Source organism: Anneissia japonica, unplaced genomic scaffold (genome assembly GCF_011630105.1).
Source record: "Anneissia japonica isolate Jap-2015-1 unplaced genomic scaffold, ASM1163010v1 scaffold287800_len1627635_cov199, whole genome shotgun sequence".
Classification (NCBI taxonomy): Eukaryota; Metazoa; Echinodermata; class Crinoidea; order Comatulida; family Comatulidae; genus Anneissia; species Anneissia japonica.
The window spans coordinates 1,617,547-1,629,839 of record NW_022731299.1 but is presented as its reverse complement, the minus strand read 5'-3'; the positions used below and the strand labels follow the sequence as shown (position 1 = coordinate 1,629,839).

Sequence of the window (12,293 nt, the reverse complement as noted above, 5' to 3'; positions counted from 1 at the left end):
GGGTCGGGTCCCCGACGGGGCCGATGCCTCGGACGAGGAGGAAGATTTCCCCGATGAGAGCAACTTGGGCTGGTCGAACATCACATAAAATGTTTCAGAAGTAGCCAGGGGCCAAGCACCCGGAAATTTGGACAATTTAGGGGTTTCAAAGGCTTATTTATTCGATTGCAGAGTCTAATAATGTACTCGCTCCCCCGCGCCCTCCACTAGATACGCCACTGTTTAAAAATGAATGAGGCGGCAGAGTTACAAAAATCAGGGAGTACTAAATTCCTGCAACTACCACCAGTCACCAATGAATTACTGCAATACCGTACCGTTCCCTACCAAATGCCCAAGCTCAGCCGACACAAGTACAAAAGGTTCATCATGTCCGATTTTCGCCGTTGTATTACTATTCAAGAGGCTATAAGAATTCCCTAAATACTCCATATCATTCGTGAAGAAAAGGTATCGGCCCATATTGCAAGTGCATTAACTCTACGCTGCATCGTGTGGTACTGCGCGAAAATATAGGTTGAATAAGGTTGCTTGAAGTTAGTTACAAATTTTAAAAAAATCGGTGCTTGGGCATCACTTTTTTTTCATTCAAGAATGATGCTACAATTAAAAATATTTAGGCATTTTATGGTTAGCATAATAGAATTTATTCATTAAGAAAAGCTTCAGGAACAAAATTTCCATCTTCAGCTTCAGTGTAAATGAATAGAACAACATTTGTATACAATGAAATATCAGTAATGTATAGTGAAACTTTTTAACAATCCTGAAACCAAGTCTAAATAATTAGTACGCAAATCATGCAACTCAATATTACAGAAACCGAAAGAATCCCTTATATAATTTATTGGCATGCATATTAATACCGTTTTAATTCTATAATAGCATATAGGGTTCATAACAAGTTTGATGATTATTGTTTAATTTTCCTATTACATATCCTATATACACAATACAATATCCTTTTCACATAAATTAATATTGTATTGGAATGCAAAGACATGGCAATTAGTCAAAAATCTGTGTTAAATTCTGGTATTACATTCATTATTATTTATCGTCAAGAACTATACTGCAGAAAACATGGCGATTCGTAAATAATTTATTAAATTCTTGTGTATCTGTAATTACTATTACTATTACTATTAATTTAAATTAAAAGTTTTTAGGGCACAACAAAATTAAACTAAAGGCAAATTAGTAAAAACCTGTTAAATTCTTATAAAAAATTACTTTATTATTTATTAATCATAAGTATTTGAAGGCTGTTAAAATCAACCTTATTATTTGTCCTCAATGCCTTATTTATTTTTATCCATTTCGTCTTTCATAGCAGGGATGAGGCCATCTCTAAACGCAATATCAAGCAGTTCCTGACTAGTCTTAACATTGGGATGCTGTCTACCAGCCCAAAGCAAGAAATGTCTAAACTCAAACCAGTCAATCATACCATCAGCATCCATGTCGAGCGCTCTCAAGCCTTGCTGACTGTCCTCGCATCGGTAGCAGCCAAAGTAAGGAGACATAAAACCGGTGTAGAAGTGATCGAATGTGAGCTGGTTGTCCACCTCGCCGCCTCTGCCATCCCACTCATCCCACTCTGCTTTAATCTCATCTATCAAAGTGTTGATGAATGGCAACGTCTTATTGGCGTCGGCAATAACATCCGCCATTTCTTTTGTCATGTTCCCACCAGCTTGGTCGAATAACATGGCTAGTCCTATCTTGCTGTTGTATTCTTCCTTTCTGCCTTCTGATGCATTTTTCAGCATTTGTTCCTTCATCTTTCCAGCAAGCTCCAGAGTGAACTGTGGGTCTTCTCCGAACACATCCTTTAGTTTTATAAGAATCATGTCAGCATTTGCCATGTTTGAGATCCGAACTTCACGCTTGACCCCCAGGAATTCTGCCATGTCAAATCCACCATGTGCAGTGGGATCCGAAAATATAAAGCCGAACACCATATCAATTGCTCTATCACCATAAATTGGTTGCTTAGGATTTGGTTTGACACCACCAGTGACTGCTCTGGTGACATTGATGGCTGCATTTCTCAGGTTTTTGCAGTTGTACTGTTTCTGTACAGCCTGGTTTCCAAGTCTGATGAGATTTAGAATGGCAGTGCAGGTATCAGCGTGTCCAAGTGCAGCACCTTCAATACACAAGCCTGCCCACATCCCAGTAGCTCCGGAAGCAAGCACCTCCAGATTAGATGCATGCATTACACCCCACTGCTCATGTTGATGGAACAATAGCTGTCCCTCCGTCCATCCACATCTCTCCATCTCATTCTTGACAGCATGTGTCCATGCTCCTAGCTGCTCTGGAAGAACAGCCCCAAGATCTTCAAATGCTACACCCAGGATCCTTTCTTTCTTGGGCAGACTGGCGAGGTAATTAACAATATGTCTGACACGTTCAGGGTATTGTATCATTGTTGTGGAGAAATCCCTGAAGTTGATCAGGACCAGAGAATTCTCGGAGAGATTAGCTCGAATCCAGTCAATCTTATCCTTCAAATACTTGCACACCTCGTCCATGTTCATCTTTTCATAATCAATCTTGTAATACATCAGATCGAACTCAAGGAAGACATTCTTTATACCAAACTGTTTACACTTTTTAAGTCCAACAGGAATGTCTGGTTGAGGTACTTTGTCAACAATCTTCTCCCACAGCTCTGAGAATGCGAAGGCATTGGACAGATCTTCACCCTTTGCAATCAGTTCTTCCAAGAACAGATCCCCAATCCTTGTCTGGTTGTTGAATGACTCCACTATGAAGTACTTGAACCCACACTTCTTGATTTCCTCGTAGATAGCTCGCTTGTTCTCAATAGTGTGTGCCCTAAGAGAAGCTACAGTCGTCTCACGCATAGAGTTGTCCAGGACAAACAGCTCCATGTTTTTCAGTCGATCAAGTTTCCCTTGTACAGCTGCCATGCTCTCTTCAACGTCTCCCAAGAACGTACCATCTTTGGGTTTACCAGAGCTGAATTTTTTTTTTTGAAGACGGTGCATGATTGACTGAAAGATAAATAAAATAAAAATTAAGAATTTATTGATGAATGTAAACAGTGTAGAAATAAGATATTTTTTGTAAATTTTAGGGGAGCGCAGACCATAACAAAACAAAAGTGTTTTCTGAAAATTCGTAGAGGGTGCGGAAACTGGCCAAAAATAAAATTTTATTTTAGGCCAGTTATTATTTTTGGCCAATTTTATTATTGGCGGCCGAAGGGTTCGCTAAATAAGGTATAAAATTCTTGCCTTATCAAACAGTCGTCTGAAATTATTTTTGAAAAGGAAAGCAGGTAAGATATCTCTACTAGAGTATTTGCTGGTTTCAGTACCTGGCCTAATACCAACTGATTGGAGGGGGGAGGGGCAAACTGGGAATCCCGATGATTAGGTAACGGGGTTAGCTCGCAAAATTTGAGTGACTTTTTAACTACTTCAGCGCGTTTTTATTTTGGGGGATTGCTGCTGCTGCTGTTATTTACCTTATTTAATCGTAGTAGGCCTACACTATATGTTTTCTTCTTTATTTTTATGAAGACAATAAACTTGGAATTGAATTGAATTAGTTTATATTTATACTTTTATGACAAATTGTTTAGCATCGTTTTGGTCTTGCCGTTTTGACTTATTGCCGTTTCTATTGCGTTCCTATTGCCGTTCTGGTCAAAAAGTGTTGCCGTTTTGGTTTATTGCCATTTTGTCCAGAAACCTTTTTTTAAAAAAAATTAAATACCCGTAACTTTAACCATTTTCCAAGTTATCAAATATTTCAGCACATTGTGAATTTGAGCTGGTAATACACACCAAGAATTATTACCTATTCTAAACCTTGGTAGCATGTATATTAATACTGTAGAAAAATGTCTAGCGTTAATTTATCTTTTACCATGACCCTTGTTTATGTTACACATAAACAGTACATACTGTAGTACTAAAATAATGTGATTAAAAGTTGTTGGTTGCTGGGAAAATTTTCCTACCGTACTGATTAAGCTCTTTCATACTGTTGTCTACTAAAGTTCCCTTTATTTTAGTTTTTATTTGAAGCAGGAGTGGGGCCAGTGTGGCCAGGCCGCGATATTTTTTTCCGTACGAAACATTTGCATGAAACTTCACTCGGGCCATCTCGGATTGACTCGACTAAGTTCGATACGAGGAACAAGAGCAGACACTTCGCAATGTCGTGACGCTCGAGTTTTACTATTACAGTATTGTTCTTTCTATGTTTACCTACGGTCGGCCTATGATATCTACGGATTTATGGGATGTACGTGTGTAACTAACTGTGACCTTCTTGGATGTTTCTAATGTTAGTATATATCTACAACAACAACAGCTAGTACCCACTTTTATAAAGTGTTGATAGGTACAGTAATACCAAAGGCTAGAGAGAAAAAGGATAAACTATGGGGCTAACTCAGCAGGCTAAGTTAAGTCCTACCTAGTATAGGCCTAGGGTCCTAGGCTGACACCAAGTCACGCTTTTCATACAGACGTTGATTGAAATTTTGAAAAAAAAAATGGAAAAAATTAAAGCATGAAATAAAAAATAGAGTGCATAAGAGAAATATTATTACATAAATAAAATATACCATTCGGCGGCGTTATTGAACTTGGCCAAACTATCCGTGTAATGTAATTAATGTTACTAAATAATAATAATAATAATAATAATAATAATAATAATAATAATAATAATAATAATAATAATAATAATTTCAGCATTAATTACCTTGGCCTAAGCCTTGTAATGAAGAACCATACTATTTACTAGGCCTATAAATAATAACTAGCCCAGGGGGAATATCTTTTGTATTATTTCCCTTCGGCGCCGTCGTTTTTTAATTGTTCTCTAATTCCTCAATTGTCTAAGTTCCCCTTAAGGTAGGCCTATAGGTTGGTTTTAGTAACAATAATAATTAATAATAATAATAATTAATAATAATAATAATAATAATAATAATAATAATAATAATAATAATAATAATAATAATAATATAATAATAATTTCAGCATTAAATACCTTGACCTAAGCCTTGTAATGAAAAACCATACTATTTACTAGGCCTATAATTAATAACTAGCCCAGGAGGAATATCTTCTGTTATTTCCCCTTATAAGGTAGGCCTACAGGTTGGCTTTTAGAGCGATTTTCCTTACTCTTTGTGCTTTCCCCACAAAGCGTATATTTTTTGTAGCTAGGCCTAGGTAATTATGCAAAACCCAGACCTAACTAAAAAATAAAAATTGCCACAGTATGTAACTCAAGTTAAAATAACACTTTTTTACTCGTGCAGCTCAATCAAATATTATGTCATTTTAAACGACCCATCAGTATTAGCATGGTAACATCAATGTATTTTTAAAAATTAGACAGCGACGTTCTCAGAGCAGATCAGAAGTTGTTGATGACCTTTTGACCTGAATTCTGCAATATGAGATTTTCGGGTCGATAAAGTCGAGACGGCCCGAGTGGAGTTTCATGTAAATGTTTCGTACGGAAAAAATAATCGCGGCCAGGCCCCCGTTGGGGAGAGCTGCCCCCATCGGGGATTAATGCCGCGATTCGTCGGGGAGAAGAAATGTCCCACCGTCCACCGTCCCTTGATTTTGGGAGACGACAGTATTTTTGGGGGCGGGGGTGGGGGAACCAAGACTCGAACCTTGGTTATTGCAGGTCACAACACATTATGCAATCAATATGCGCCACTTAGCCCAAACAAAAAAATAAAGGGTAAATACAATTTGATAAGCACTGCACCATTATCTTTAGAACCGGATTGGCTAGGTTTACAAGCAAATAAGAACTTTTGTTCCCATGGTGTTGCGTTTGAACAGGCATTTAAAATTAAAATTCCCTCTTCACAGTGGCGCCAAGCAGCTAGGCCTACCACAAGCAGATTGAAGAGGCCTAGCATAGGTGTTGTATATAATTATTTACAATCAAGTACAGTAGGCTTATTTTATAACTTTGTGGATACCTCCTGGCTTAGCTAGACACACAACTTTTAATAAATCAATCTGTGACCCGACACATTTGACATGAAAAATATTGAAATCCCATAGTCTATAGCTAGCACTCTGAAAACTTGAAATCTGTGCCAAAATCACAATGGGATTCATTGGAAGTATTACAATAATATACAGCAAGCTAGACAATCTATTTCTATTATTTATATTCTAGCACAAAAATACACATCAATTTAACTATTTAAATATTTTGAGTTGCAAAAAATTTAATAATTTCATAATTTATAATAACATTATAACACGAGAAATTGCATATAAATATTGTTTACCAAGTAATATAATGTCGATTAGGTACACTCGATATTCTTTTCATTGGTATATAATATATCTCCCAATTTCCAAATTGGCTTTCCTATTATTTCAAAGTTCTTTTTAAAAATTAAATATCCGTAACTTCAATCATTTTCCAAGTTACCAAATATTTCAGCATATTGTGAATTTGAGCTAGTAATACCATACCTCCATAGTAATATACACCAAGAATTATTACCTATTCTAACCTTGGTAGCATGTATATTAATACTTTAGGAAAATGTCTAGCGTTAATTTATCTTTTACTATGACTCTTGTTTATGTTGCATATAAACAGTACATAGTTTTTATTTGAAGCAGGAGTGGGGCCAGTGGGGCCAGGGCCCCGTCGGGGATTAATGCCGCGATTCGTCGGGGAGGAAAAATATGTTCCCCTTCCCCCGCCCCCTTGATCACTTTCAAAACATTTTAAGCGAGGCCCGACCATACCCACTTTGCTCTCGTCGGGGTCACCCCCGATTTGAATTCAAATTCAATTGATTGAAATGAGTATTGAAGTAAAATTTCTGGTCATGTTCTTTTAACCGACTCCCATTATAATTGCGTCCACAATAAGTAAGCTTATACTTTAATTAACCAGTACCGGTAGTTAGTGTTTTGCAAAAAGGCAGAGTGATCAAAGTCAAATGAAATTTGGACCAAATGTTGCATTTGAAACAATGTTAAAAAGAAAGCAACTCTCTGCAACCTGTGTTTTACATGATATTAAAACCATATCTACACGCCCATAATATGCATAATATTTAAGCAAATTCAGCCATTTTGGAATTTTATAAATCATTTTAAGCGAGGCCCGACCATACCCACTTTGCTCTCGTCGGGGTCACCCCCGATTTGAATTCAAATTCAATTGATTGAAATGAGTATTGAAGTAAAATTTCTGGTCAAGTTCTTTTAACCGACTCCCATTATAATTGAGTCCACAATACGTAAGCTTATAATTTAATTAACCAGTACCGGTAGTTAGTGTTTTGCAAAAAGGCAGAGTGATCAAAGTCAAATGAAATTTGGACCAAATGTTGCATTTGAAACAATGTTAAAAAGAAAGCAACTCTCTGCAACCAGTGTTTTACATGATATTAAAACCATATCTACACGCCCATAATATGCATAATATTTAAGCAAATTTACATATGAATAAATCAAGGTGTACAGTACATTCAATTTGTGATTCAGCCATTTTGGAATTTTATAAATCTTATAATATGTGAATGAATAAAAGATACCGATCAATAAATGTGCAATTTCAGAAATGATACCCACCCACGGTATGTGATCATTTGAATAAGTGAAGCATTTGTGACTATTTTTAAATTGTCTATCAACGAAAAGGGGGCGTGGTCTATTCAAAAAAAGTGTGTGGTCGTTTTTCGGGCCGGATAGATATTGGCACACACATCCAAAGGCTCAAATTAGGCCTGAAAAAGTGAATATATACAGTTTCTGGAGTACACAGTACACTCAGAATGCCTAAAATATTTTTGTCAAGAAATGATGGTGATCAAGTCAATAATACACTTCAACTTACAACTTTATTTAAAACGGTCAGTAGCTTGGTTCTTGTGGGTAGATGGTGTTAAGCTAAATGATGGTTATCTTGATAAGCTAATTGCGATCGACGATCAATTTACAGACGTACCGTATACCATCTACTCTTCGTGCTCAGCAGACAGGAACTAAAATGGAGTTTTTATCTGTACCGCAGTAGAAGACCTTTGCAAGAATGGAATTGTGGGAAACTAATAAACCGTAGATTGCTTTGAACTTCCACACAAGTTCATGCACCATGTATTACTATTGTTATGTAAAATCGTGAAGCTTTCAACCTTCTACCAACAATAACAGGCCTACAAACATAACTTTCATTCGCACAGAACAATCTTCAGATCGGGTACGTCTTGACCGATGAACTTGTTCGTGGACGCACAAACATTAGTTATCAATTTGAAGAAAACAAAGCGTTGTTCATGTATAAATGAGAACGAAATCGCAGGTAAATTAAATAGATAATGATATACTAGTAGTCACTGAAATCAAGATTACATTCAATCGTGTAAACAAACTTATAACAAAGTTATTTGAAAAGCCCAAAATTCACGATAATGATTACCGATATTGAATTTGTTGATGCATTGCCAAAAATTGGGCTGGTGTGGGTAATTATTCAAACAACGTTTAGCCTATATTATGGAATGAATGCTGTTGAGTGTAAGATAGTTACCTTTGAAAGATTATGGGTCAAAGTACTCTTTATTATTTATAAACTTATGGACATTTCGTTTATTTCCCAGATGAGGATTGCAATACGTGATTTACAGAATAACTATGTAATCAATTGTTATGTAATCAATTATTGTCTCAAAGAGATGATAATAATAAAGAGCTTAATATATAGGAAGATGATGTTATAAAATCGTGTCAAACATAGTTAATTAACGAAGGATCCCATACTATAGTAGTATGAAAAAAGGGTCTGGTGGGAATCGAACTCGCAATCTCGGTGAGCGTCATACCGTTTAGACAAGGCCCGTACGACTTAAGCTGGTGAATTATGAGATCAGGCCTCATCAGTGCAGCTAGGGTATAGACCCAAACGAAACGTTGACCAGCTTAGGTAGGGCCCAAACTAGTCCCACGACCACTAATGATTACAGAGCCAAACCAAGGTAATATATATACACAGCCCATGAGCTGTGCAGTAGGCACAACATAATCCCGATAAGGAAAGGAGAGTACCTGCAATGGTCCCGCCTTGGGTTACAGGTTAATTAGGCCTATATAATTAAACAAGTCAAACAATTAAAAATAATAATAATAATAATAATAATAAAATAATAATAATAAAAATAATAATAATAATAATAAAATATGTAAGTATGCATTATACCAACTATGCAATGATACATTTACAAAACATTATAGCACAGAATATGTGTCTCTCTGTCAAAAAAGCAGTGTATATGTCAACTGTATATGTCAATGACGGCCTGATGCCTTCATGACAGAGGACGGCTAACAAAACAAGTAATATATATGTATATATATATGTATATATATATGTATATATATATATATATATATATGGCTGTTTACTTACGTTTACTTTTTAGCTGTTGCTTATCATTTTTGTATCTCTACTGAGATCCAGCCATTGTTTCCCACAGCATTGTTTTTTTTTTCAGTATTTTGCCTTTTAATCTATCTATATATATATATGTTAAGTCAGATTTTGCTATATGTATTAACTGCCCTTGTTTGTAGAATAGGCCTGTGTTAAAGCATAGACCACAGATACTCTATGCTTTAAAAAAAAATGAGTAGTTGCATAGAATTTTTTCCATGAATCCATAAATACCAAAAATAAAGGGGGGTCCGGAGGTTCTCCCCCGGGAAAATGTTGATTCTTAGAAGGTGGGAAATGAGTTTTCCCGACTTCTGAGGTGAATTTTAATTACTTTTAAGCTCTTCAAAATTCAAGGTTTTCCCCTCTTGAAAACAGTCAAGTAAATTTATCCTTGTTATTACAGTAGATAGACCTTATGTGTGTATATATACATAAAAAAAATTGAGTAGTTGCATACAATATTTTTTTCCATGAATCCATAAATCCCAAAAATAAGGGGGGCCCGGGGGTTCCCCCTGTGAATATTTTGATTCCTAGAAGGCGGGAAATGAGTTTTCAAATTCAAGGTTTGAGCTTTAAAATTCAAGGTTTTCCCCTCTTGAAAACAGTCAGGTAAATTTATCCCTGTTATTACAGTAGATAGGCCTTATGTGTGTATATATACATACAAAAATTGAGTAGTTGCATACGATTTTTTTCCCATGAATCCATAAATCCCAAAAAGAAAGGGGTGGGGGGTCCGGGGGTTCTACCCTGTGAATATTTTGATTCCTAGAAGGCGGGAAATGAGTTTTCCCGACTTTCTGAGGTGTCTTTTAATTACTTTTAAGTTCTTCAAAATTCAAGGTTTTCCCCTCTTGAAAATTATAATGAATCAATGAACCCAAAGAGAAAAGGGAGGTTCGGGTTCTTCCCGGGAAAATGTTAATTTCTAAATGGCGGGAAATGAGCTTTCCCGACTTCTGAAGTATCTTATAGTGATTTTAATTTAAGTTCTTCAAAGTTCAAGGTTTCCTCTCTGGAAAACGGTCTCCCCTGGGAAAATTTTGATTCCTAGAAGCGGGAAATGAGCTTTCCCGACTTCTGAGGTGTCTTTTAATTACTTCTAATTTATTCAAAAATCAAGGTTTTTCCCCCTCTTGAAAATGATTCAATGAACTAATGAACCCCAAAGAGAAAGGGGGTCCGGGTTCCCCCCGGCAAAATTGCGATTTCTAGAATGCGGAAAATGACCTTCCCTGACTTCTGAAATGTCTTTTAAATGACTTTTTCAAAATTCAAGGCTTTCCCCTCTTGAAAATGGTCAGGTAAATTTTTCTTATTTTTTATTTTATGTGTGTATACATACATAAATAAATGAGTATTGAATCGATAAATCCCAAAAAGAAAGGGTGATCCGGGGGTTCTCCCCCGGGAAAATTTTAATTCGTAGATGGCGGGAATGAGCTTTCCCGGCATTTTAAGTGTGTTTTAAAGACTTTTAAGTTCTTGTTCTTGATTGTAATTAAAAAAAAAAAAAAATCAGCTCACTGGTCCTGAAAAGTTAGGTCTAGAATTTTTTTTTTCCAGCCACACAAAATCTCCAGACATTATTTTTTGCAAACAAATTGGGGGGGGGGGGGGCGGCCCCCCCCCCGGTTCTACCGGCCATGCATCATCCTAATAAATAACCTTAATGTAGGCTAAATGGTGTTTTCACGAGTAGTCTATAATAGGAAATAGGAAATGAGTAATCAATAATCCGATTAGTAAATGCGTTAATCTTGTTTTCATACAATCGCTACACGATCGCCGACAGTTTTCGGTGATGCTGATTGGTCGGTCGAACTGGTTTCCATACAATCACTACACTGTCCATACGGTGTTTTCAGTGCAGTTGTTGTAGCAGTCCCCTACGCAATCGCTAAAGCTCTCCGATTCGACCGATCATGGATGAATTATTCCTCTATGGACGATCAATCAGCATCACTGAAATCTGTCGGCGATAGCGTTGAGCGATTGTATGGAAACCAAGCTTAAGCCGGGCACTCACTGCGTCGTACGACGATCGTACTCCCATCGGCCGGCGAATCACACCCTGCTCCCTGTGAGCGCTTGACGACGCGACGCCGTCTGCTAAACTGCCGGCAAAGAACTTATATCGGTGCAAGCAAGGCAATTCAAGCGCCTTGAGACGGTTTCGATCGTGGAAGGCGCTATATAAATATAAAACCATAACCATAATTCAACAAAAGGACGCACATCTCGGGACATCAAAAGGCCTTATGAATTGTTGCATTAACATTAATAGACTGAAATTATATTCGTTATTTCATCATTAATTTTACCAATGAGGTGGTGTCCGGCAGTGGCGTCGAGAGCCAGTAAGGGCCCCGGGGCAACACCTCATGTGCCCCCTCCCCCTTCACTTGGGACCCCCACTCGGCCGCTCCCCAAATTAAGTCTCCTCCAAAATCTGACAACAAAAGTTTTCATCTTGGCTTGGGCTCGGGCCCTATGGAGATTTTGTTCTTACCCCGAAAATTGTTCATCTTGGTCCGGGACCCCCCAGTAGACCCGGGCCCCGGGACAGCGACCCCCCCTCTCGACGCCACTGGTGACCGGTGGTTCAAAAATGACAGTTTAATGTTATGTAAGAACATCATTTTTTATAAAAATCGTAAATTTTCATTATATTTCATTCATTCATTCATTAAAGTACCCAAATTAAAGCCCCATTCCCGGCAAAATTTCAATTTTTATGAAAAATCTAATTTTTGTATAATGTTATGAAGATTTATAAATATAATACGGAATTGCTAGTTTAA

At 37.0% G+C, this 12,293-nt stretch overlaps 1 protein-coding gene across 1 annotated transcript; it reads right to left on the bottom strand.

Annotated features, from left to right (window-relative positions):
* Positions 1-623: 623 nt before the first annotated feature.
* Positions 624-8,144, bottom strand: LOC117115295. Its single transcript, XM_033259019.1, has 2 exons — positions 7,891-8,144; positions 624-3,026 (listed from the first exon to the last, which is right to left on the bottom strand). The coding sequence occupies exon 2, from the start codon at positions 3,018-3,020 to the stop codon at positions 1,302-1,304; it is 1,719 nt and encodes a 572-aa protein (XP_033114910.1). The 5' UTR covers positions 3,021-3,026; positions 7,891-8,144; the 3' UTR covers positions 624-1,301.
* Positions 8,145-12,293: the final 4,149 nt, after the last annotated feature.

Coding starts and splice junctions, on each gene's coding strand:
- LOC117115295 (XM_033259019.1), bottom strand. CDS start 3,020: ATGCACCGTCTTCAAAAAAAAAAATTCAGCTCTGGTAAACCCAAAGAT.